Genomic DNA, 27,864 nt, shown 5'->3' with positions numbered 1-27,864 from the left:
CTTTCTTCTTGGTTTCCTCTCTCAGCTCCTCGTCACATACCTGATCTGACCTCTGACCTCTGACCCGCTGATGGTCACAGCAGAAGAAGACAAACGGACGTCTGTATTCACTTTGTGTGCAGAAAGTTAACCGACACACGTGTTTCACTGTTTTCTTCCTGGAGAAGAAAACACTTGCTTTTTGTCCAAAGCACATTTTCCAAATATAACTATTAATGTTGATGATTTATATCAAAATGTGACTTTTCATTCAAAGTTGAGTTGTGTGAAGGTTGTAGAAATGAGAAACTGACCCTGCGCTAAACTGTGTGTGAATAAACAATAGAACTATTAATAATGTTCAGCTTATTATTAGAGTGCCATTTTTCTGAATCTGACAATAAAGATCAAATGAAAGCTTCTATTATTATTTATGATCCTTTTTTATTGGACATAACAGGTGATACTGCAGTTCCATTTATTTCTGCCTGAGTAACATAAACATACAAATGATCAACTTTACTTGGTACAACACAAAAACAGGAAATAAGAAACATTTCAAACAGATTGTAAACAGATTGATGATCCTGTAAATGAGCTTTTTATTGTGGATATTTAGTAAGGCGCTAAACTGTCAGCTGTTTGTCCTCTAATATTCTGTTCACATACAGCCAGAGCTGCAACAATTAGTCCATTCATTGATTATCCATCAACACTAAATTAACACTTAATCATCATTTGAGTCATTTTGAAGCAAACATTTTCTGCTTTTAGCTTCTCAGGTGTGAAGATTGAATGCTTTTCTTTGTCTTACATGATAATAAACAGAATATTTGACTGTTCTGGACTTTAGTTCAGTCAAAATGAGACATTTAAAGACGTGGCCTTTGACTCTGTGAAATTACAACCAGCATTTTACACAATTTACACAATTTCCTGACATTTTATAGACAAAACCATGAATTGATGAATCTCTGAATCATAATGTTTATTTACAGCTCTACATGCACATCCAGTAGAGACACATAAAAACATGTCGCTTTCTGAATTGACTATATGATTAAAAAAACAACTAATTGAACAACAAATAAGAGTAAAAACAACAAAGAGCCTCTATAGGCCAGCGGATACTTACTGTCATTATGTGAGTTATAGTTAGTGGGCAAAACTCTTCCAACATTTTTAAATACCTTGGTCACAACTTGACGTTTCAGTAAACTTTCAGCCGCTGGTGGTTTTCTCTCTGAGAGCTTCTGAGTTTCACTGAGACTCATAAGGATCAAAGCCACGACCTCCGAACCTCCAAACAGTCCTCTAACAGACTGAGCTATCTGCTCTGAGAACATCAGCTTCTTTTTTACACTTTTTAAATGTCAAACAAACTGTCAGTCATGTGGAAACCATGTTGGTTTAGAAACTGCATTTACAAGCAGTGAGAGATCAGGTTGGTACTAAATAACATGAGAAAGTTTCTCTAACAGGAGGAGACTCTTCCTCCTACAGAGAACATAGAGACACTGAACCAGACCAGAGCCAAAACCCAGCATACAGAGGCTGAGTGAATGTGGTGTTGAAGGTGTGGAGGTGGATCAGTGTGTCAGAGGAGACTCTGTAGAAGGACAGAGTGCCAGCAGGACAGTCCACATACACTCCTACTCTGTTAGAGACAGAGGAGGAGGAGGAGGAGGAGGAGGAGGAGGAGGATGTTTCTGTCTTATTGTGCCAGACAGAGTAACCATCAGCAGAGCAGGTCAGACTCCAGGACTGATCATTCCCTCCAAACAAACAGTCATCACTGTTTCCTTCCCTGCTGATTCCTCTGTAACTCACTGATATTTCAACGTCTTTTCCTCTCCACTCGACCTCCCAGTAACAGCGACCAGTCAGATCATTTCTACACAGCAGCTGACGCCAGACATCAAATCTGTCTGGATGATCAGGATATGACTGAACCTCCTCCACATGTGTCACCTCCCTGTTGTTGTCAGACAGTTTGAGGAATGTGTTTGCTGTGTTTGGATCCAGTGTGAGTTGACAGAAATCTGATGGAGAGAACGAGACACAATACAGCTGCAGTTATTGATCGATCATCTGATTGATGATGACATCATCTTCATCCTCAGTAGGATGTGAATGAGTGATGTCACAGTTTGAAGTTTGCTTTGTTTTCATGAATGAAATGAAAAACACACTTACACTTCCTCAGACCTGGTGTCAACCATCGGACTCCAGCAGGCTGCAGCCTGAAAGGAGGAGGGGGGTCAGAGCAGCACATTCTCTTTCAGCATGCAAACATGGACGTTACATCGCTCTAGTCTACTGTTTGATTATTCTGTTCAAATGTGGGGTTGGGCTTTGATAGACTTTGATCCAATCTGAATCCAGTATCCCAATCCTTCTGAAACCCTGATTGAATCTAATCAGGTTGAACTTTCAACATTTACAGGAAACTTCAGTTAGAAATAACAAAAAGTCAAAGATTGAGTTGAGATGTGTGATCAGCTCTGACAGAGAAAATGTTTCCAGCTCTTCCTCCTCTATCAGACATTTTCTCTCCATACACTCAAAAACATCATTCATGCCATCATTTATTATTAAGCATTTGGATTTCTGTCATTTTCATTCAATCACCACAATTTGAAAATGGATTTATTCAAATCTCATAAAATCTGCAGAAATATTGTAATTCTAAAAATAATGAAATGTGATCAATTAAAACATATGAACATGGTTTGAATATGGTTGAAGTCAATGAGTTCAAACGTGTGAGATTGGTTTACATATCAAACTCAGGAAGTAGAATCGTTTCTATTCTTGGTCATGCAACAAGCAGCAAAGTGTTTAAGGCCGACTGGCCTCACCTGAGCCTTCACAATGTTTTTGATTCTAATTTCAAGATCAGATTCTAGGAATTGTTATGCTTCTGAAATTACTAATCATAGTTCAGGGTTACCTTCAATTAGCCTTTAACTGTTTGCCTGTCTTTATAGGCATTTGTCTAAGTGGTCAACTGTGCCAAAATAAGTAAATATTTGAAAAGGGAGCACTTTCTTTAACCTCGTGCATGTAAGAACGGTATTTCCTTTTGTTTTCTTTTTTGTTTTGTTTTTTTAAATAGATTTTTTAATATATTTGTTGTTCACATGTTTTGGTTGCTCTTTTTGTGGGTGTGTGCTGTATGTCAGTGTGTTATGTTGTTGAATGGAAATGGTGTAGTGTGATGTTGTTGTATGGCGACGTTTTGCTGCCTTTGACTTTCTGCAACACCCAAACTGGCCACATGCTCCAAATAAATATTAAACTGTTCAAATGTGAAGGTAATCTGACTGTTTTATGTTTTGTTTTTAATGTATTTTAGTTATTGTTTAAGGTGGGGGTAGGTGGGGGATTAGCAGCCATATATTCCTCCGTTCCCCATTGCTTCTATTCATCTGTTTAGCGTCGTCAGGTTAGGCTAACCTATTGTTGCTAACTCTGGAGCTAACCCCCATGCTGCAGCATTTATTAACTGACTGACACACTTTAGTCTGTACTGTAAAAAAGACGAGAGAGAGAGAGAGAGACAGCAGCAGTGGTCGAGCAAGCTAGAGAGTGAATGAGGACAGAGAGGGAGCGCTGGTAGAGAGAGTGCCGGTGAATCAGATCAATAAAACGTTATTTTATGATTGTTTCACAGCGGTTATGTTCCGGAGGACAAATAGACACGCCCACACCTCCACGCCACCCTGCGGCTGAATGCCGCAACGCCTGATTGGGTCTGAATACGACCTTACTGTTCACCTTTTCCTCTGCTCTGCTCACATTCACCGTCACTTTTCTGACGATCGTTCTCTTGCTTAAACACTCGCTCACGTACTGCCCTTTTCTTTAAAAGGAGCTACGCAACCTGCAGTTTCCATGGCAACAACACAGACGTTGACTCGCGTTTCGAAACAGCGCTGCTCAGAGGCTCCCAAACGCTATTGATTTCTGAATGAGTGGATATTTGGTGTTATTTTTGGCATTTACTGTTATAGCAGAAACACTGTTCATAGTTTTCAAAATGATACATTTAAAATACATTGGGTTTATTCATTTAAAGTGCATTAATTTGATGCATTTTAAGTTAATTGGGGATATTGCATAAACCTGGTTATTATTTCTTTTAAACACATTGGATTTATTAATAAGAATACATAACCTCTCATTCCTGCTTGTTTAATTTATGTTTGAATTATAAAAATGCTTCATGTTAAGTTTATTAGTTTGTATATGTCAAAACTATGCAATTCAAATGGATGGAAATTTTATATGCAATTGAAACACATAAGTCTTACATATTAGGCCTAAATATTTTTTGAGTGTACCTGAGAGTCTCCAGTCTCCAGTGTGGATCCTTCAGTCCAGCAGACAGCAGCTTCTCTCCTGAGGCTCCTGGATGATTGTAGCTCATGTCCAGCTCTCTCAGATGGGAGGGGTTGGAGCTCAGAGCTGAGGCCAGAGAAGCACAGCCTTCCTCTGTGATCAGACATCCTGACAGCCTGCAAACACACAAAACAACACACATGTCAGACAGTCTGAGAGTCCTGCTGTGTGCAGTCAGATACAACAACAAACTGTTACCACACTAACTAACTAACTAAAAGATGAACTGAATCAGGGAGCTCCAGAAAGTTGAGCATCCAGCCAGATGGGAAAAGTCAGCAGCTGAGGGATGATTCAGCAGCATGTTTTTAGATGTGAACCCCCTAAAGGGGTCCGGGGTCATGACCCCCCAGGAAGAAAATGTTTTCAGCTTTAAAATGTGGATTTACAGTCAATGTTAGCAGGAGGATAAAGAGAAAAACTCACCCTAGAATTAATGTAATCTGACTGTTACAGAAGTAATGTAAGAGGGACATCAGTTCACTGCACACAGCCAAGAGAGCAGAGCCGCGTCCAAAAGTGGATTAAAGTGCATTAATCCACTAAACAATAAAGTTCATCACACAAAACTCAGTGTTTCTCAGGTTGTGCTGAACAAAACTCAGGAGACTCAGCAGCACAAATATTCCTGTTCTCTATTTCTCTGTTTAGAGTCTTCAGGTTAGGCTAACCCACTGATGCTAACAATTGATGCTAACCTACTGATGCTAACATACTGATGTTAACCCACTGATGCTAAAAATTGATGCTAATCCACTGATGCTAACTATTGATGCTAACAACTGATGCTAAAATTGATGCTAATCCACTGATGCTAACACACTGATGCTAACAATTGATGCTAACAACTGATGCTAAAATTAATGCTAATCCACTGATGCTAACACACTGATGCTAACAATTGATGCAAACAACGGATGCTAACCCACTGATGCTGATCCATTAATGCTAACCCACTGACGCTAAAAATTGATGCTAATCCACTGATGCTAACAACTGATGCTAACCCACTGATGCTAAAAATTGATGCAAACAACGGATGCTGACCTATTGATGCTAACACACTAATGCTAACATACTGATGTTAATCCACTAATGCTAACAATTGATGCTAACCCACTGATGCTAATGTTTGTCTTATTGATTCATTGGTTTTATTTCCTCGCCCACTGTAGCGAGTGAATCTGTCTGTAGTGAAACCGGGGCTAACCTGTTCTGCCTCCGCAGGCTGCACTTCACTCAGCTGCCCGACAGACCTGCTGCTTCTTCCCACTTTAACCTGAATAACAAACCGGGGCTTGGTGCTCTGGTTGGATCCAAGTGGAGAGCCAGGGCTAACGTTAGCTGGGAGGCTAGCTGACTGTGCTTCCCTCCGGTCATGCTGCGGCTAACGCTCCGCTAGCCTCCCAGCTAGCCCCGGCTCTCCGTTTGGATCCAGTGAAGTGGAGCCTGCGGAGGAAACACCGGGACCGTCAGGATGTAATAGTCCGAGGAGGAGCTGTGGTGTTCGGCTGCACAGATAGGAAACCCCTCGGCTGACAGGATGTACCACTCTGTTTGAAAAAAACCTTTTTTTTCTTCTTTGTGGTTTATAACGGCGGTTGGCAACCAGCGTATTAGGTGCATTACCGCCACCTTCTGCTTCAGACTGTGGACCAAAGATTAAATCCTACACATTAATCCTGTCTGTCTAATAAACTCAAAGAAAACTACTGCTGCTCCCATTTGGCAGGTTCATTAAAGTTTTAATGCTGAGCTCCTGAACTCCAGTCTTCCTGAGTTCTTCCTTCATAATTTGTCTTTATTGATCATTAATACAATCTATGATTGCAGGTGTAATAGTCTCCTCAGCCAGCTGGAATAAAATATGTGCACATATCTGCATCAGCAAAAATGAGTCAAAAAGTAATCGTGTTAAATAATCGTGATCTCAATATTGACCAAAATAATCGTGAGTATGATTTTTGCCATAATCGAGCAGCTCTAGTTCTTATATTAACATAGTGTGCTTCAATCTCAATTTTTCATTTCTTCATATATTTATTATAAAAACATCTTTCAAACTAAATAAATCCTAATTTGATAATAAAATATGAACCTAATAGGTTCTTCAAGGTCACCTGTGTAAAAGTTGTTTCTGTGTTTGTTTTATTTTATTTCATCTTCTGTTGAGAATTTTAATGGGTTCCTTTAAAATAAACTGTTGGAATATCCAAGGTCTTTACTCCTCAGTCTTTGGTCTGAAGAGTAAAACCTATCAATAATAATGACATCATAATCCATCAATTTCAAATTAATGCACATATCAGGGCTTTTACATGTTATAGTACATACACATTAGCTTTTAAGTCCTTTTCAAATAAGCACAAACTGCCTTACGTGCTTTCCCAGCGCTACAACAGCAGCTTAGCATGTAGCACTTAGCCTAGCTTCCAGGCTGCAATTAAGCCTACAGTGGTTAGCGGCTAAAAAGCTGCATCAGCTATATTCTCATCACATCACACAAACATTATATCCTGACTGGCTTTTTGCTTCACCATACCTTTCCTGGTAAACTAACACACCATTAAATGATTTTGGAACAAAACCTTAATGCTAACCAGCTAACCTCGGGTGGCTAACTCACCAGGATAATCCATTAATTTGGAGGGAAACGCCCGCCGGAGTCCCGAAGATTCTTTTTCCACAGCCGCTCTGCAGCTTAGCAGTTTTCTCTCTCTGGCAACACGCCACCTCCACTCGGTTTCAGCTTATTTAAATCTGACATTAAAACGCCTTATTTTACTCTTTCCAAACTAACTCATTTTAGCCAAACACACGTCTGAGTAGCTGCGCTGCAGTAACTGAAGAGAGACTAGAAACTTGTCTGTGCGCAGCTACCGCTAGCAGCTACCGCTAGCAGCTACCGCTAGCAGCTACCGCTAGCAGCTACCGCTAGCAGCTACCGCTAGCAGCTACCGCTAGCAGCTACCGCTAGCAGCTACCGCTAGCAGCTACCGCTAGCAGCTACCGCTAGCAGCTACCGCTAGCAGCTACCGCTAGCAGCTACCGCTAGCAGCTACCGCTAGCAGCTACCGCTAGCAGCTACCGCTAGGCTGTGAGGCCTTTAGGGAACATTGGTAAACTGTAGTATCTACCGCTAGCCTGCATATGAGGCGTTTTGGGAAACTCTGTAAATTATAGCGTCTACCGCTAGCCTGCATGTGAGATGTTTAGGAAACATCTGTAAATAGTAGATGTCAACAACAGCCTACACGTGAGGCGTTTAGGGAACATCAGTAAATTGTACTGTCTACCAATGGTCTGTATCATGAGGTGTTTTGGGAATATCAGTAAATTGTATCATCTACTGACAGTCTGTATCATGACACATTCCTCTGAAATCATATTTTTCTCTTTTAAATCATCTTGCAAATGACTTTTACAGTGGTTTACTTTCAGTATCAGATTTAGTTGTAATTCCAATTATGTTAGAAAGAGATCATTTGCATGCTCATCATTCCAATCAGTTCCCACTATATATTAGCACTCTTTACTACAAAGAACACTATAGTCTTATGACTTGAAAGTACTCTGACCTTGTTCAGATGGTCAGGAAAAGATGCAAAAACTGAATCACAACTTCCTTCACACGCACGTTTGCCCAGTTCTGTCATAATCATTTGTCCTAAAATGACTATCCTAATGAAGAACTGTAGTGTCATTTGGCTCAAAATCCTTCCATCTGACAGCTATGCCCAAGCTAAGGCTGGGCAATATAACCAAAATCTCACATTTCTCGATATAGCTCATTTCGTATCCTGATAACGATACCTATCCTGATGTAACACATTTTAATTCAATGAATAAATAGTTGGTCTATGCCCCTGTGTGTGTGCAGCGCAGCAGAGGAGAGACAGACAGTGATACGCTACTGTAAGTGCAATAAAAGCTTTGCGAGTGTAAAGCCAAGAAGAATAATTAATCAATGTAATCCTTGCAAAAGATGGACAGACTCCAAATGATGAAAAATATTGCAGTAAAGAGTGTGATTTGTGTTATAATTTTCTTTAAAGTAAATTATACAAACAATGAGGTCACTGTTAAACCTGCAGGGCAGAACTTTCACATATGAAAGAACGTCTGTTACATTCAAGCCAAATGAGTTCACACAATGCTGATTAAGCCGATCACAGCGAGCGACTGTATTTCACAGTATACAGTCTCATGTCGAGTGCAACATTCCCACACTGGCCGTTTGACCGTTAATTGTGTGACTTTTCTAGACTTTCCAAATGTTATTGGACCAAATGGATCAAATTCTGATGGTGAAATGAGTCATTTTGCAGAAGTTGTATGACGCTCAAAACAATTTATCCACTGTTCTACAGCTGCAACAGTAGGTTACTGGGACAAATCCTGGTGGACCGATGGGCCGTCAAAAAATATGTTTTTGGGCCGTTTGACTGTCAAAACATATTTGTGTTTACCGGCTCTGTGTGCCTATCAGGCCGTATTCAGACCACATCAGGTGTTGCAGCACCACTGCGGGGTTGAGTGGAGGTGTGTGGGGGTGTGGACGTGTTTTTGCTCTAAAATGTAACCACTATGAAACAATCAGAAAATAACGTTTTATTGATCTGATTCACTGGCTCTCTCACTACCACCGCTCCCTCTCTTCATTCACTCTCTAGCTCACCCGACCACAGCTTCTCTCTCTCTCTCGTCTTTTTAAAAATGAGTCAGGAAGCCGACAGAAAAGTCTAACTTTACTTTTAATGTTATCAAACAGAGAGAAATGTCCTCCCCTCATCCCAGTAACGTCTTTGTACTCAGGCAATCACAGCCGAGCCCCCCTTTACTCTCACTGTCAGAAGGGGGAGACAAAAGTCCTGCATTCCAGCTTTAAGTAAATATCACGTTTAACACCTGGTCACTTAGTGCTTTAATAATTATTCAGTAACATCAAGTTTTCTTTAGGTAGTCATCATCACGATGGTGTCAGGTCATTTTCAGGATAGTTTGAAGCAATATTTCATGTTTACTAACTTGCATAACAGTAAAATACAATAAAATTGTCACTTACATGTGAAAAGTAATCCTGCAATGCCTGTTTTGAATGTTTTCCCTGTTTGTACAGCTAAATGCAGCACATGCCTGCAGCATTTTTCCAAGCAGTCGACTGTCTCTGTTGACCGCCCTAATATGGTGACTATGCGACACATGAAATCCTTGAACACGGTATCTGTGTTTCTATATCTATGGTTGTAGTGCTGGGAAAGCATGTAAGGCAATTTGTGCATATTTGAAATGGGCTTAAAAGCTAATGTGTATGTACTATAAAATGTAAAAGGCCTGATATGTGCTTTCATTTGAAATGTACATGTACAAAAAAAGGGAAAGAGACAATTTAGCTCAGAAATGTTGATTTTAGTCATTGTAAGGGTTGTTTAATTCTGTGTGTGCGTAATGTGATGGACAATGAAACAAGGAAATTAAGATTGTAGGAAAACTGCTCTGCAGCCTTTTATTTGGGCTGTTTTGTGTTTATCTTTGAGGGACGATTCTATCTGTGAGTGGAGCTGCTTCGTCTGCCATCCAGATCGTCATCGCTGCCCGTGGGTGCCTTCATCTTGTCGGGATGCTGACATGTGGATGTTGTGCTGTTCCAAGGGGGCAGTAGGAACCAAATCAAAGGGAACCTAACTAAGGAGAATTATATTTTATTTTTATTTTTCCTGAGATCTCAGATTATTTTTTTCTTCTTGGGCCCAAGAAAGACTAAAAACTGACTACAACTGATGTCATAAAGAAACTCAAGGTGGACAAACAATGTTAAAGCAACATTTGAAGCGAAGGAACTCAAGACCAAATAAGACTTATAACCTTAAGGGAACTTAAGGAAAAGTTCAAAGGGAAAACAAAGACTATCAAGAACCGATAACTGATAATAAGTGTATTTTGGTCCAAGAGAGGATACATCTAATTTATGTATGAAGCACTGAGAGTTGAACACTTCTTAATTTCTAATTTACTGCAATTCTGGTTGTACATTCATTCATGTTTGATTTGATTTCTGTGGTATAATTGAGTTGAAGATTTGCATCAGACAAATAAATGTAGTTTTTTGTAAAGAGATGCTTTGAATGTATAAAAAGAAGTCATCAGGAAAATGAAACAGGACAAAATGCCTTTATAAATATATTTTCCATTTTTTTCCTGAATCAGCTGTTGTGTGTTTTCTGTGGGCTGGAAGTCTTACTTCTGTCTTTGTAGAGTCTGTTACCACCAATCTCCTTACTGAACCTAGTGAATTTAGTGAACCTAGGAAACTGAGTGAACCTGTAGACATGAAGCAAGCATATATTCAAATACACACACAGGTTATTATAGTTTTCTCTTTTCAATAGCCTCTTATTTCTATACTATTTTTGAATTCCATGTCCAGTTTGGTTTAGCTTTAGTTTAGTTTCTGTAGTTTTTAATTTTTTTTAATTAGTTTTGTTTTTAATCACAGATTGTTGGAGAGCGTATCAAAGACTGTCGCAAGATGGTTCCATCCATTATCAAGTCAACCATAGGCAACACTTTGTGCATCCACAGACAGGGTCTCATACACAACACATTGAGAGAGCCTGGTGTAGTTATAAGGAAAACATCTTGCACTTCAAGGGGAACCGAACGCCCACAAATGCTGTGTTTTCATGTCAGAAACTTTGTAAAAGTTACTCCCCCTCTTGAGACTTTTAATGAGAATGAGGCTTTTTAAATGGGCAATTAGTAACTTTATTCTTGTTTATGAAGTTGTATTTCTTTGTAATTAGCAATTTATGGTGGCTACAATAAAAAAATGGACATCTAGGAAATTTGGTACAAAGTTGGACTGATCTGCTGAAATTATACAGAAATTTGTGAGAAACTACTTGGAAATTAAGCGGAAATAACTCACTTCAATGTAGTGGTCTGCTCAGTAGGAACTAGACAGAGACTACTTGGAAGTTAAGCTGCAACAACTCACAATTAAATTTGAGGTAAATGTTTCAGGGTAACTTCAAAGAAGTTTCAAAGAAGTTACTTGCTAATTATCACTTAATTACCATGAAGTTTGAGGACCTGTAAAATGAAGTGTTACCAAAATCTTTAAAATCATCTGTGGTATTAAATAATTCAACAACAAAAACAAAAGAAAAGAATAAAAATCTACATGAAAAGTAATTCTCTATTACTGAAGTTTAGTAAAAATTGAAGTGTAGTAAAAACTACACAGGTTTAATGTTTATCCTCTAAAATCTTTCAGATTTTAAATGTTCATCTGTTGAACAAGTTGATGAATCCTGACCTGAGTGTTTCCCTGTTGGAAAACTTCTGCCAATCAGAAATCCTGAAATTAGGGAGACTAAACCTTATAGTTTAGAAAAATATCTCAAAAACAAACTGTGACTTGATCTGACCTGAGATTTTCCAGTGTACAGTGTGGACTCTCCAGTCCAGCAGACAGCTGCTTCAGTCCTGAATCCTGCAGGTTGTTGTTACTGATGTCAAGCTCTCTCAGACTAGAGGACTGGGAGCTGAGAACTGAGGACAGAACTGCACAGCTTCTCTCTGAGAGGTTACAGCCACTCAGCCTGGAGAGACAGTAATGAACAAAAAGATAAATAATCTTTGTTAAAATGCTGATTCTGGACTCTTGCTGGTGCTGGATATAAATTCTTTTCTCAGCTCTGGTTAAAATCTTTGCTGTTCTATTCTAAACATCTTGGAGACCTGACAGTTAAATATGACAAAATCTTTGATAAACAGACATGTAATGATGTAAATCGCATGACATCAAAGCAAAGATGAGTTTCTCTATCTCCGCCAGAGTTCATATATGTGTGCTGTAAAGTATATGAAGCTGAATCAAAGAAAGATAAACTAGAAAATTCAAACATTTTCTTTCCTGTGAAAAATAAAATCCTGGTGGAAAACTTCTGCCGATCAGAAATCCTGACATTAGAGAGGCTGAACCTTATAGTTTAGAAAAATATCTCAAAGACAAACTGTGACTTGATCTGACCTGAGATTTTCCAGTGTACGGTGTGGACTCTCCAGTCCAGCAGACAGCTGCTTCAGTCCTGAATCCTGCAGGTTGTTGTTGCTGAGGTCAAGCTCTCTCAGACTACAGGACTGGGAGCTGAGAACTGAGGACAGAGCTGCACAGCTTCTCTCTGAGAGGTTACAGCCACTCAGCCTGGAGAGACAGTAATGAACAAAAAGATAAATAATCTGTTAAAATGCTGATTCTGGACTCTTGCTGATGCTGGATATAAATTCTTTTCTCAGCTCTGGTTAAAATCTTTGCTGTTCTATTCTAAACATCTTGGAGACCTGACAGTTAAATATGACAAAATCTGTGATAAACAGACATGTAATGATGTAAATCGCATGACATCAAAGCAAAGATCAGTTTCTCTATCTCAGCTTTTGTTTCCTGTGAAAAATAAAATCCTGTTGGAAAACTTCTGCCAATCAGAAATCCTGAAATTAGAGAGGCTGGACCTTATAGTTTAGAAAAATATCTCGAAGACAAACTGAAAAAAACAAGTAGGAAGTTCTTTATTTTTTCCTCCTGTTGAAAAATAGCAGAGTATTTAAAAAATAATAAATAAATGCAACTATCTGTGCACTTACAGAGCTTTGTTGGAGGCTTTGATCACTGGCAGCAGCCTCAGAAGAGCCTCCTCTGAAGCAGAGTATTTCTTCAGGTCAAACACATCCAGATCTTTTTCTGATGACAGTAAGATGAAGACCAGAGCTGACCACTGAGCAGGAGACAGTTTATCTGTGGAGAGACTTCCTGATCTCAGGTACTGTTGGATCTCCTCCACTAGAGAACGATCATTCAGTTCATTCAGACAGTGGAGCAGATTGATGCTTCTCTCTGCAGACAGATTCTCACTGAGCTTCTTCTTGATGTACCTGACTGTTTCCTGATTGGTCTGTGACCTACTTCCTGTCTTTTTCAGCAGACCTTGTAGGAGAGTCTGATTGGTCTGCAGTGAAAGACCCAGGAGGAAGCGGAGGAACAAGTCCAGGTGTCCATTCTGACTCTTTAAGGCCTCGTCCACAGCACTCTGGTAGAAATGTGTTGATTTGCCTCCAAACCCTTTAGGCCACCAGGATGTTGTTTGTTCTTCTGCCAGCAGATTGACTCCAGAGTTGATGAATGTCCGATGGACATGAAGAGCAGCCAGAAACTCCTGAACGCTCAGATGGACAAAGCAGAACACCTTGTCCTGGTACAGCCCACTCTCCTCTTTAAAGATCTGTGTGAACACTCCTGAGTACACTGAGGCTTCTCTGATATCGATGCCACACTCTGTCAGGTCTGATTCATAGAAGATCAGGTTGCCTTTCTGCAGCTGCTCAAAAGCCAGTTTTCCCAGAGACTCAATTATCTTCCTGCTCTCTGGACTCCAGTGTGGATCTGTCTCAGCTCCTCCATCATACTTGACTTTCTTCAGTTTGGACTGAACCACCAGGAAGTGGATGTACATCTCAGTCAGGGTCTTGGGCAGCTCTCCTCCCTCTCTGCTTTTCAACACATGCTCCAGGACTGTAGCAGTGATCCAGCAGAAGACTGGGATGTGGCACATGATGTGGAGGCTTCGTGATGTCTTGATGTGGGAGATGATGGTGCTAGCCTGCACCTCATCTCTGAATCTCTTCCTGAAGTACTCCTCCTTCTGTGGGTTAGTGAACCCTCTGACCTCTGTTACCATGCCGACACACTCAGGAGGGATCTGACTGGCTGCTGCAGGTCTTGTGGTTATCCAGAGGCGAGCAGAGGGAAGCAGTTTCCCCTTGATGAGGTTTGTCAGCAGCACATCCACTGAGGTGGACTCTGTAACATCAGTCAGGATCTCATTGTTGTGGAAGTCCAGAGGAAGTCGACACTCATCCAGACCGTCAAAGATGAACACAACCTGGAACTCTTCAAACCTGCAGATTCCTGCTTCTTTGGTTTCAGTAAAGAAGTGGTGAACAAGTTCCACCAAGCTGTAGTTTTTCTCTTTCAGCACATTCAGCTCTCTGAAAGTGAATGGAAATGTGAACTGTATGTCCTGGTTGGCTTTGTCTTCAGCCCAGTCCAGAGTGAACTTCTGTGATAAGATTGTTTTCCCAATGCCAGCCACTCCCTTTGTCATCACTGTTCTGATTGGTTCATCTCTTCCAGGTGAGGCTTTAAAGATGTCTTCTTGTCTGACTGTTGTTTCTGGTGTGTCTGGTTTCCTGGATGCTGTTTCAATCTGTCTGACCTCATGTTCATCATTGACCTCTGCAGTCCCTCCCTCTGTGATGTAGAGCTCTGTGTAGATCTGATTCAGAAGGGTTGGGTTTCCTGCTTTAGCAATCCCCTCAAACACACACTGGAACTTCTTCTGCAGGTTAGACTTGAGTTTATGTCGACACTCTGCAGCACGAGTTCCTGAATGAACAACAAATGAAATCAGTGAGTGGATCCTACAGAAAATCTAGAAATCTGAACATGTAAGTGTGCCTGTATAGTTTTTCCTCCTCCATCAGTTTTATTCAGCTCATCGGTGGAGGACAAACAGCCTTTGATCTGATCTGATCTGATGCAGATGTGTGCAGCATATTTACAGCAGAGTTTGAAATATAAACCTCTCCCATGTTGCCCCCATCATGTTAAATCTGTTAAAATCCTCTTACTGCTCTGCAGACGGTCAGCCAGCTCCTCCTGCTTCATTCTCCTCAGGAAGTGCAGTGTGATCTTCAGAAATGCTTCTCTGCTGCTCCTCCTCTGCTCTTCCTCCTCACCGTCCAACACCTCCTCATCCTCACTCTGACTCTCAAAGCATTCTGGGTAATCTGGACTCAGACCCCTCTGGATTTTCTTCAGTTCGTTCTTCACAAAAGTGACGATGTTCTCCTCCAGCAGCTGGAACAGAAAGATGAACTGAACATTTAATTTAAACTGGTAGAGCACAACATGCGATTCATCTGTCAGTCTGAAGGCCTGCTGGTCTAAACAGAGCAGCATGGACACTGTTAGGACCTGAATGGTACTTTAGTATTTCATCTGTGGTTGATGGAGTTGATATTAAAGATGTGTTTGTACATGTACACACCATAAATATGGAGTCCAGTTGTGTTTGATGCTGCTGTGCAGACTGATCACTGGGAACCTCTGAGGTCTGCTGCTGAACTCTGTGGAGAAAACATCACGTTTAAGGACATTTAATGACTCTAATCTGCACACAGCTTATTAAAGCTAAAGACCCATAGATGCTCTTGTCAAACTGAATAATAATCAGTGAGAAAAGCATGAAGTTTAGAACCAAAGACATGAAGAATTAATCATCAGTTTAAATCCCAGAATTTAATAGAAATCTTTCAGAACAGAGTGACTGATGAGTTCAAATTCCTCCAGTGATGAAAAGAGGATGGCAGGCGACTTGGTGATGAATCAACAGAAGAAGAAGGAAGTGAGGATGTTCTACAGGAGTTCTATGGCTCAGTAACAATCTGTACCAACCTCAATAACTAAAGATGGAACTATAAACATCCCAGTTCACCCTTCAGATGGATGAACACAACATCAAGCAGCTTTTACTCTGTACAGACTCTGTTAGAGGAGGTACAAGGTGATCCAGACATTGTTTTAAAAACTGTCCCTGGTGCTTTATGTGTTTTCAGAGATGTGTTGTCATCAGCTTCCTCTTCTTGTGTAACATCTTCATCAATCAATTGTTTAGTATCTTCCTTGAATTTTGACTATGAGAATAATCTCCTGTCCATTTCCCATCTGATCCATACAGATCCTGATAATAATTTTCAAAACATTTCTGATTTGAATGGAGTCATTTATCATATTATCCTCTTGATCTGTGAGAGAAACAAGGAAAAGATCCTTTTTTCTTCATTTTCCCTTCTTGTTTCATGTTGTTTATTTGTTTAGAAGAGAGGAGGGAAGAAGAAGAAATAAAGGTATGAAACTAAACTGGTATAAGCTGTGCCTGATGGAGCCGGTACATGAGGGTTCAGGGATCAGGTGGATTAATATTGTAATTATATTAATGTTTTGTCTGTTAAATTGAACAAGATGAAATAAATAAAGTGAAAAAGAAAACAATAAATCAGAGCACAGAAACAAAGTGAGAAGGTGTGTTACATGTCAGTGTTGTCCTGCAGAGGGCAGCAAACACCTGCCAACACTGAATAAGAAGCTCTGTGAGAGAGGGAGCTGAGTCTTTCTGAGATGAAGATGTTCCTGTCAAACTGAAAAATAATCAGCCGTCCAATCACAGCTTGGAGGCAGCGCCATGGGCGGAGCTTATCAACACCAGCAGAGGTGAAGTCAAACATGACAGACAGCCTTTCACAATAAAACAGTTTCCTGTGGGCTGAGGGACAGAACTGCTGACTGTATGTTTAGTTCCATTTGTGAGACTGTTTGCAGTTTTAATGAGATGGATTGTGCTGCATGAAAGAACAGACAAGACAACAAACACTGAAATGTAAAACACCTTTTCACTTTGTTTTCTGTGTTCTGGTTTGATTTTAATGCAGCCTGAGAAACCTTCATTGTCTCTTTACCAAAAGTTTTTCATTAATTATGACAGTAAACACTTACATGAAAAGGAAACACGTATACATAACGTGCATTGTATCTCATGTTCTTTCTTTCTTTGATTTGTCTTTAATGAGACATTTTAGATTTTTTCTCATCTTCCATAAATATAAAACATTCTTGTGTCTAACAATCCTTTCTGTCAATTATCAATCTGTTCAGTCAGTTTATCAATCCTGAGATCAATCAAATTTAGGAGGATGAAGATCTGAAGATCGATGAGTTGAGTAAAAATGGACGTGTGAATTTGCTTTAAAGTCTTGAACTGCTCAGAAATATTCACTGCACTAGAATCTTATAAATAAAAACACATATTTGAGAAATATTGATGTTATTAATAGTAAGAATCTGCAGTTTCTGAAACAGAGGAGCAGATGAGATGTGTAACTCTGATCGAGCTGCAATCATAACAAAATGTTTAGTAGGAAAAGTACTCGTCCAAACTATATTATAATACGACAGGTAGAGATAAATTAGACTGTAATAAAGAGTAAGGAGGCAGTTTGTGGTGACAAGATGATTAACCCTCCTTATTATACCAATAGATTTATTGATTTTTCTGCTAACCCAGTTTGATCTCTCCAAGTCAAACTCTCATCAATAATAATGATGTTTCACCATGACAGAGGAAGTTGCTCCAGTCTGCACCAAACTTTACATGTTTGCACGGGGGCGCGAGGGCCCGTTCAACGCTGCTTGCAGCTTTAATTTTCTCACTTTTTCTTCAGATTCAGACATCTTTTCTCTCCCAGACTCTTTAACGCCATCTACAACAATATTATGACTTTTATAAACTGTTTCTGTCCGGGTTTCTTTACAGTTCTCGGACCAAGTTTTACATGAACTTTTAAAATCATCAAATTCCCTTTGAGTCATTCTGAGACTCAGCATGAAATCATAGACTTGCTTTGACAGATCATCAATCCTCTTGAATCAACTATGATCTGTAAACAAGTTCTGAAGCTTCTTTTGTCTTGTTTAAGCAACAATTCACACACTGTGAAATATTCCTCAGTGCTGTTGTTAGAAGCTCCGGGGGGCATTATGGTCATCAGACCCAAAGTTTAGCAGGACAGAGTCAGAAACCTCTAGAAGACACTAGTCATGTCCCAAACGTTTCTGCAGAGAGTTGGTTAAACTCTTCTTACTTCAATCAGCAACAGATATTCTGAGTTCCAGATTAATGTTGGATATAAAACCAGCCACAAGTTTAGAGAAACACAGTAAAGTCAGTCGTTCATTCTGAGTTATTGTGAGTTATTATTCAGTAGTTGAGTGTCAGATGTGACAGTGAGTGTGAATAATGATGGTGGAGAACAGTGATGGACAGTTAGAGATCCTCATCTCACCTCTGAGCTTTGGTCTGGCTGTCATGTTCCCCACACAGAGAGCTTTTAGAGGGAGGGACTCCCTCCTCTCTGTCCTCACACTGATCCATGCTGCTGAAGTCACATCCACATCAGTCACACACACTTTCTGCCTTCACCTGGAGAGGAAACACAAATCATCCTTTACATCATTTCTCCTGTCAAATCCTAAATATCAGCTGCTCCTCCTGTGATTGGCTGTTATTTTCTGTTATATATCAGTGTGAATGCAGCCTGACAGCAGTGTGACGCAGAGAAAGCTGCCATCAGCTGCTGTACTTCTACTATCAGTCCACTAGATGGCGTCATGAAGCTGCAGTGAAGTGAAGAGCAGCACACATGATGCAAACTTCATTAATTAACTCATTAGCAGGGATTCTAACTCTGTGCAGCAAGAAATATCTGATAAGTCACAGTAAATGTCATCTGACATGCATTATATTAAAAAGTGTATGTACACCAGCAGCAACTACGACCTCAATAATAAACAAAGTAGAATTACTGAAGTACTGAAAATGTAGAAGCTTTGTAAAAGTAGAACTGATGGCAGAGCTGTTGTATTGGATTGCATTAGATTGTACAGGTGTTCCTAATAAAGTGCTCAGTGGACTTTTTGGTAGTTTAATCAATAACAGTGAGTGTTACTCTATATGTGCACTTTTATAATGTAGATGTGTATTTGATTGATGTATCTGTTTTTATTGTTGTTTCACACTTTATCATATTTTATAGACGATCATTTCTTTTCATTTAAAATCTGAATCATAGCTGGAAAACATGTAGTGGAGTAAAAAGTCAAATATCTGCCTCTGTAATGTAGTGGAGTGGAGGTATAAAGTAGCAGGAAAAGGAAGTACAAGTACTTCAAGGTTGTACTTAAGTACAGTACTGGAGTGAATGTAGTATAAGTTACAAAAGCAGATGGATCCTTCCAAAAAACTAGTAAAGAGTTCCAAACTAAATGAGTCTCAATAAAGAGCTTCCAAACACATTTAATGACACATTTCCATAAAGAAGCGACACTAGTTCATGTTGGAGGAGAGTCAATAAGATGAGTGCTGTCTTTCTGAATACTACAGTATTTATTGAATAAAAGAAGTGAAGCCCCTCACCCCCCTGCTGTCTCCACATCAGTCCTGTAGTAGAAATAGAAACAGCTCTATATTTCACTCCTCTATGGTCCCTGTAGACTTTACTGCTCTCCAGCTTTACTGTGTGTTGTATTGATGTGTGAGAGTTTCTTTAATGATTTACTTTAAAGATTAGAGATGCTGCTTTCAGGAACTAAAGGTTTCCATGTGACGTCACTGCAGCAGATATCGTGGGACATTTAAACAGTAAAACTAGAAACTGTAGTTATAAAGTTGACAGGACAGAGAAACAGAATGAAACTTTAAATGATCAGACAGCTGTGATGGAGCTCAGGATTGATCAGGAGGACACTGCTTTACTCCAAACAGTCTCCCTGTCTGAACCTGGACTGTGTGTAGAAGAACTCACAACATTCATTAACACTAATTAACATTCATTAACATAACACTAATTTACACTAATTAACATTAATTAACATCAGGTCCTGTCTGTGTGTCTGGAGGTTTAATCATCAATGAAGTTACGCTGCTGTGTCTCTTAATGAGACGCACTGATGGTTTCTGCTGCGGGATTATTTCATCAACCTGCAACCCATCTGTTATTAATCACAATTGTTATACGAGTGGCATAGTCTCTTTAAGAAATAGCCCAGTGCATAGGAAGTGCGCGTGACGCATGCGTGTGGTCGAGCGAGAGCGAGAGAGCGAGCGTGTGTGACTGTGTTAGGGGCGACCGGAGCAGTGAGAGAGAGTTAAGTTAGCAGTTAGCTGTGACAGTAATACAGTGTATGTACAGTTCGAGCTGTTCTGACAGAGAATAAATGCTGCAACTCCTCAAGACTGAAGTTGAGTTCCCGTTTCTTGCTTGCTACCTGTTGATAAAGTGGAGGGAGTTAACCCCGGAGTTAGCGATGACTTCGGCCCTGGAGCAGTAAACTAAGTCTCCCCTGTGCTTCCCGACCACGGTCTGGACGCTGAAGCAGGAAAGGTTAACACTGGCGACCACGAAGGGACCCTCTCACGACAGGATAAGCAGCAGCAGTGGTGAGCAAAACGGTGAAATAAACCGGAAAAGTCCGCAAAAGTTCCTGTGTTTCCCCGCCTGACTAAGAAGCTAAGCTAAAATGGCGGCAGCTAACCAGCGCACCGCGGCCAATAACAGGCACAGTCAGTCTGGAAACGTAACCAGTCACTCCAATCCGTTCATGTCACTGACTGCAGTAAGTGAAATGGAAATAAAAACGGACTATGTGAGTAAAAGGAACGGAAATAATGGACATTATAACCCCTTTCTATGTGAAAGTGAGACTGTTACAGTGAAACAGCAAACGAGTGAGACATCTTATGTGCCAGCTCGGCTAAAGTTAGCGAGCACTAATCCCTTTGTTGATGCCGACGGGGAAAGTTACTGCTTCCAAGACTGTGGGGCAGACACAAAAAGCAAAGACTCGTACCCCCATGTGCTCAATCACCATGCCCATGTCCAGCCATTACAGCTATACAGCACAGTTTTGCCATCAGCTGCGGCCACTGCAACACCCAGTGCAAACCCCTTTGCATCAGCCCATCCAGGGAGTTTTGCTCAGAGCACACCAGTCCCCTGTTACTCTTCACTCCCAACATACCCACAGTTGCACACCCCTTGCTGCTGTTCACTCAAAGACACTAACTATGGACATTCATTTGAGCAGGGCAATAATCAAACTGTACAGTTAAAGCACTCCTTCCCTAAATGTGAGCGGCCCAAGTCATGTGCACGCCAGCCCAGTCCTACATACTATGAGCCTTCATCTGAAAGTGAGGATGACTATGATCACAAGGAGAGAGTCCCCACCTTACGTCCTGGTCAGTATGATGGCACCACTCCATGGAAAGAGTTCATTCACCGGTTTGAGAGTTGTGCTAAAGCAAATTACTGGTCCAAAAAGACTATGGCTGTTCAGCTTAAGTTCTGTCTGGTGGGTGCAGCAGGGGCAGTAATCCACAGAAATCCACGGTCTTCTCAGTGGGACTACAGCCGTCTGGTGGAGGAGATGGAGACTGCTTATGGCCCCTGTTCAGAGCACGCTGCTGCCGTGGCCATTGAACTGAGACAGCGGGTCCGCAAACCAGGTGAAGCTCTTCATGTGTTGAGGGATGACATATATGAGCAAGTGTCAGTAGCCTACAGTGACAAGACTGATAATGAGCAGGACGCCATAGGCGTTGAAGTTTTTACAAATGCTGTAGGGGATGCAGAGATTGTACAGAAACTATTAGAACGGCGACCCCGCACACTAGCCCAAGCTTATGACATTGCGCGCCGCCACGAAACCACCAAGCAGGCGGTGTCGCGGGTCACCAGCCTCATGCAATCAGTGGCACATAATACACCAGAACGGAGGTCCCGTGCTGCTATGGTTAGAGAAGGAACTGAGGGAGAGGAAGCAGAGACTGTTGTGGCCACCCCAGCTGTCAGTTATAAGCCAAAAACCTTGGACTTCCACCGCACATCGACCCCACAGAAAAGCAGCAAGGATATTAAGTGGGAGGATATTCGTTGTCATAAATGCTCTGGGATTGGCCACATGAAAAGAAATTGCCCCTCCCCTAAGAAAATGACCAGAATTCAAGCCCCAACAGCCACCCATGATTGCCCAGAGCCCACTGTGCTTCATCTTAAAACCCATGATCAAGAAATGAGCATTCGTATGCTAGTGCATGAACTGGATGTCTGTGCTGTTCTGGACAGTGGAGCACGGAAAAGTGTGTTGCCTCTGCACCATTATAATGCTATTCACCCAGATGCCCGTCCCCCACTTCAGCCGTCAGTTGTAAAGACTCTGCTAGGTGTTGGGCCTGGAGATGTTCCTGTGATGGGGGAGGCCCACATCCCTGTTCAGATCAATAACCGGCAGGTGAGCGTGCATTTCCTGGTTGCTGACATTGCCAGTGACGAGGCCCTCCTGGGCCACCCTTTTCTCACCCAAGCCCAAGCACGCCTGGACTTTGGAAACCACCGCATTGTACTGTTCGGTGAGGAAGTGCCATACTTCCACACCCTAAGCAAACCAAAGACACATGCAGTGAGAGTGGCCCGGACTGTGGTACTGGAGGCTGGGCGGGAGTATGTGGTAAGAGGCCAGACCCGCATTAGAGAACCTGTAAAGGGGGAGATGATGCTAAGCCCCACCAAAGGTTTTGTTGAGAAACATAGAGTGCTAGTTGCCCGTGTCCTGGTGGAGTCACACCCCTTTAAAGCTGTACCCCTACGCATCTTTAATCCGGGCAATACAGCTGTAACCCTCAAAAAGGGGGCCATCGCAGGGTTCCTCCAACCTGCAAAAGCCCTGCAGCCTGACACCACCACAGCCAAGCCAGAGCAGCCAGAACATCCCACCGTTCCCCAGCACCTGCAGGAGCTTTACAACCAGAGTTCAGCCGAGCTCAACAAAGAGGAGCAGCTCCAGCTAGCTCAGCTGCTGTGCACCTATGACAGTGTGTTTTCAACTGGACCCAGCGACCTTGGCCGCACGTCCCTGGTGCAGCACGACATTGTGACTCGGCCAGGTGTCCCAGTTAAGCAGCCACCGCGCCGGATGGCGGGGGAGAAACTACAGGATGCTGACCGACAAATACAGCAGAGCCTGGAGGCTGGACTGGCCCGTCGTAGCCACAGCAGTTGGGCTTCACCCATAGTGATGGTACGTAAAAAAGACGGGACGTACCGCCTCTGCATAGACTACAGGGCCCTAAATGACTGTACCATTAAAGATGCTTACCCACTGCCCCGCATCCAAGACACCCTTGACACTCTCTCCACCGCCAGATGGTTCAGCACGCTGGATCTTGCCTCTGGCTACTGGCAGGTTGAACTGACCCCCAGAGCTCGCCGAGCGGCAGCCTTCTGCACCAGGAGTGGACTCTTTGAATGGAATGTCATGCCATTCGGACTGTGCAATGCTCCGGCGACATTCCAACGGCTGATGGACCGTGTCCTAGCCGGTATGCAGTGGGAGACCTGTCTAGTCTACTTGGACGACATCATTGTGCTGGGCCGGGATGTGCCAGAAATGTTGCAGCGACTTGGCCAGGTTTTCCACAGGCTGCACCAAGCTAACCTGAAACTCAAACCTGCTAAATGCTGCCTCTTCCGTCGTCAAGTAGCCTACCTGGGTCATATTGTCTCGGCAGATGGTGTTGTTACTGACCCCTCCAAAGTCCAGAAGGTGCAGGAGTGGCCCACACCAAAGTCCATCCAGGAGATTCGTCAGTTCATCGGCCTGGCATCATACTATCGCCGATTTGTAAAAGACTTTGCTACTGTGGCAGAGCCCCTCCATGCCCTGACCAAGAAGTACGCCCGTTTCCAGTGGACAACTGAATGCCAGGAGGCGTTTGACAGACTTAAGCACCTGCTAACCACCACACCAGTCCTGGGTTACCCATTAGACCAGGGTAGCATGATACTGGACACTGATGCAAGCGATGTCGGCATCGGTGCCGTTCTGTCACAAGTCCAGCAGGGCAGGGAGCGTGTGCTGGCCTATGGGAGTCGCAAACTGTCTAAAGCTGAACAGAACTACTGTACCACACGGCGGGAACTTCTGGCTGTGGTGGAGTTCACGTCACATTTCCGGCAGTACCTCCTGGGGCGTCCTTTCATCGTGCGCACTGACCATAGCAGTCTCCGGTGGCTGACAAAAATGAAGGAGCCAGAAGGACAGCTCGCCAGATGGCTGGAGAGACTCGGCGAGTACGACTTTGAGATCATCCATCGCCCTGGCCGGCTGCACAACAACGCAGACAGCCTCTCCAGGAAGCCGTGTCGCCAGAACTGTCCATGTAAACTGCCGGGCCCCGCCCCTCCTCCAGCAAACATCAGGCACCAAGCTGTGCAGTGTGAGTTGGACTCTGACATCAACCAGGCGGTGCAGAGTCCAGTGGGGGTAGAGAGACATCCAGCCGTGACAACAGTGACTCCAGTGGGGGTAGAGAGACATCCAGCCGTGACAACAGTGACTCCAGTGGGGGTAGAGGAAACCTTACACACAGACATGGACAATTTAAAGCCCCCTGAGAGAATCTATCTCACTAGGACCAGGGAGACTGCACTGTTTCCTGGCTGGTCCCTGGAAGAGCTGCAACAGGCCCAGGAGGCTGACCCAGACATTGCGCCTATCAGGGCATGGAGGGAGGCCAGTGGCGAGCGTCCCTCATGGAATACAGTCTCCCCACACAGTCCAGCCACAAAGGCCTATTGGAGCCAGTGGAAGCGGCTCTACGTCCGAGATGGAATACTAGTCAGGCGGTTCTATTGTCTGGATGACACTCAGTACTATCCACAGGCGGTGCTGCCACGCACCTTCCAGCCTGACGTCATGAGGCAGATGCATGAGGGACCAGTTGGTGGACATTTTGGTGTGGAGCGCACTGTGGCACGGCTGCAGACTCGATACTACTGGTACCGAATGAGAGAGGATGTTGCCCTCTGGTGCCACACTTGCACCAGCTGTGCGTCCAAAGCCAGGCCCCTTAAGGCACCACAGGCCCCCATGGGAACCGTCAGGGTGGGAGCCCCAATGGAGCGTGTCGCCTTGGACATTATGGGGCCACTGAATGAGACAGAGCGCAAGAACCGTTATGTGCTCGTGATACAGGACTATTTCACAAAATGGGTGGAAGCCTTCCCCTTACCCAATGACCAGGCAGTAACTGTGGCTGAAGTGCTGGCCTCTGAGTGGGTGTGTCGCTATGGGGCACCACAGATGTTGCACAGTGACCAGGGTCGGAACTTTGAGTCAGAAGTGTTCCAGAAAATGTGCACACTGTTCGGTATCGAGAAAACACACACCACGCCCTTTCGACCTCAGTCTGATGGCCAAGTAGAAAGGTTTAATGCCACCCTGCAAAAGATTTTGGCCACAACAGCGGAGCGCTGTCACTGGGACTGGGACCTCATGATCCCCTATGCTGTCATGGCCTACAGAGCAACAAGGCACAGTTCCACTGGATTCACCCCCAACTTCATGATGTTTGGCCGGGAAGTGAGCGAGCCGGTAGACCTCGTAACAGGCTTGCCCCCTGACTCTGAAACCGCCCCCTCTGCTCCTGAGTATGTTCAATGCCTCCGTGAGCGGCTGGAGCTGGCGCATCAAATCGCCAGGGATGCACTCGGTGAATCCGTGAAACGTGCAAAGAGGCAGTATGATAAGAACTGCTGCCGCACACAGTATCAGGTCGGAGATGCGGTGTGGTATCTCATCAAGGGCACAAAGAAGGCCAAGAACAAGGTCAGGAAGTTCCTCCCATCATATGAAGGCCCCTTCTTCATCCTAGGGCAGCTGGATGACCTAGTGTATCGCATCCAGAAAGGCCCAAGAACCAAAGTGAAAGTGGTTCACCATGATCAGCTGAAGCCCTATCGCAGCCGCGAGCTGATGGACAACACCTGGGCCATGGAGCAGGCTCAGGGCTGGGCACCGGTGGAGGTGTCACCTCCAGCCTTGGACACGGATTCTGCAGACCCAGACCTGGAGCTCTCTGGCCTCTTCTCCAACGCGGACATGGAGGAGACCTCCGGCAACACTCCACCAGATCCAGCAGGGCACACCCCTGCATCTGCTATCTCCCCCCCCTCAAACCTTCCTCACCCGGACTCTCCTTCCCCCAGTGACTTTCAGGATAGTGGGGGTGGAGAGGTGGGTCGTCGTCATCGAAGACCAAGCCGCCGTCGTAGGCCCCCGGCCAGGTATGGTGAGTGGGTGGCTCATTAAGGACAGTTGATGGACAGTTCCGAGGGTTAAAGGACAATTCCCAGTGTTAAGAGAAAAAGAATGAGGGGAAATGTCTTGTACTGTTTGCTACTGTTGGAGCTAATTGTTATTTTATATGTTTACTACATTTAAAAAAAAAAAAAAAAAGAAACTTGAGGAGTACTTGTTTGATAATAATTATCCACTGTGATACAACTGTATTTTTCTGTTAAGGGAACACCTTTATGCAGTAAAGTTAGTTTCATATGCTCCCAGTCGCCGTTTAGGGCTCAGACAAGTTCATGCCTGTGTAGTAAGTGTTATTAATGTCTCTTCCAGAGTTTATCATGCTAGGCTGTGATGTGTGCACCCTATAAGAAAGACTGCTACATGTTCATATTTGCACTGAGAAACTGCACCTGTCGCTAGTTCCCTCCTACAATGGACTGTAAATATGCTGGTTACATTGGATCCTTTCAGATGGACTCTTTACAAATGAGGACTGTATACCTGTAAGAAAAAAAAATGTTGATGTGTATCGTTGTGCTGGAGTGGAATTATGGGGTAATGCCATCCAGAGTGGGGGTAGTGTTATACGAGTGGCATAGTCTCTTTAAGAAATAGCCCAGTGCATAGGAAGTGCGCGTGACGCATGCGTGTGGTCGAGCGAGAGCGAGAGAGCGAGCGTGTGTGACTGTGTTAGGGGCGACCGGAGCAGTGAGAGAGAGTTAAGTTAGCAGTTAGCTGTGACAGTAATACAGTGTATGTACAGTTCGAGCTGTTCTGACAGAGAATAAATGCTGCAACTCCTCAAGACTGAAGTTGAGTTCCCGTTTCTTGCTTGCTACCTGTTGATAAAGTGGAGGGAGTTAACCCCGGAGTTAGCGATGACTTCGGCCCTGGAGCAGTAAACTAAGTCTCCCCTGTGCTTCCCGACCACGGTCTGGACGCTGAAGCAGGAAAGGTTAACACAATGTTCATTTTTATGACCCGGTCCGCCCGATCCGCGGATATCACTGCGACCTGAAACAGGCCGGAAACGGTTTAAATAATGTCGGATAAACGTCCTGAGTGGACTGTTATCAAAGCTCTGCTGTTTCTAGAGGAGCTAAGCTAACAGCAGTTAGCACTAACAACACGAACAAACAGCCATTAAAGAGTCAAACACTGAAACTGTCGGTTACATTACCTTTAGATGGAGGAAAGAATCTGCGCCATCATGTCAGAGAAAGAGAAAGTAAATGTAGGCAGGAAATAGGCGGGAAGGGAGAGGTGTGACGTCACAGTGACCCGCAGCCGGTGTTACACTTTATTCTGTCACCTGCTCAGTATCTTCACTTACTGACAGGTTATTGTCACGTGTGGAACAGTAATTATGGTGGATATAATTATAAACATCATATTAACCCTAAACTGCTTGAATATTTTACACTATGATTTGGAAGATTGATCTTCTGGTAACGAATCAATCAGAAATCACTTCCATCACCCAGGAGTTTGTTTTTGTTGCATTTGAGCAAAAATGTGCCATAAAAACACCAAGAAATATGTGATATTTGTAGGTTTGAAGTATTTTGTATTTCTAGAATCCACTAAAGTTGTAAATATATATATATATATATATATATATATATATATTATATGAATGTCTATCTTAATTTTCTGTCAGCAGTTGC

At 43.0% G+C, this 27,864-nt stretch overlaps 2 protein-coding genes across 2 annotated transcripts in view; both read right to left on the bottom strand.

Moving 5' to 3' along the window:
* LOC121903260 (NLR family CARD domain-containing protein 3-like) overlaps positions 1-27,864 on the bottom strand; it is a 116,414-nt gene that overhangs the window by 41,155 nt on the left and 47,395 nt on the right. The window lies entirely within an intron of this gene.
* LOC121896195 (NLR family CARD domain-containing protein 3-like) lies at positions 402-27,725 on the bottom strand. Its single transcript, XM_042409938.1, has 10 exons — positions 27,378-27,725; positions 18,360-18,482; positions 15,495-15,584; positions 15,076-15,304; positions 13,033-14,830; positions 12,419-12,592; positions 11,814-11,987; positions 4,326-4,499; positions 2,176-2,222; positions 402-2,021 (listed from the first exon to the last, which is right to left on the bottom strand). Exons 2-10 carry the CDS (start codon positions 18,432-18,434, stop codon positions 1,477-1,479), a joined length of 3,306 nt encoding a protein of 1,101 aa, XP_042265872.1. The 5' UTR covers positions 18,435-18,482; positions 27,378-27,725; the 3' UTR covers positions 402-1,476.

This window comes from Thunnus maccoyii, chromosome 1, assembly GCF_910596095.1.
Source record: "Thunnus maccoyii chromosome 1, fThuMac1.1, whole genome shotgun sequence".
Lineage (NCBI taxonomy): Eukaryota > Metazoa > Chordata > Actinopteri > Scombriformes > Scombridae > Thunnus > Thunnus maccoyii.
This window is presented reverse-complemented; position numbering and strand designations above follow the sequence as displayed.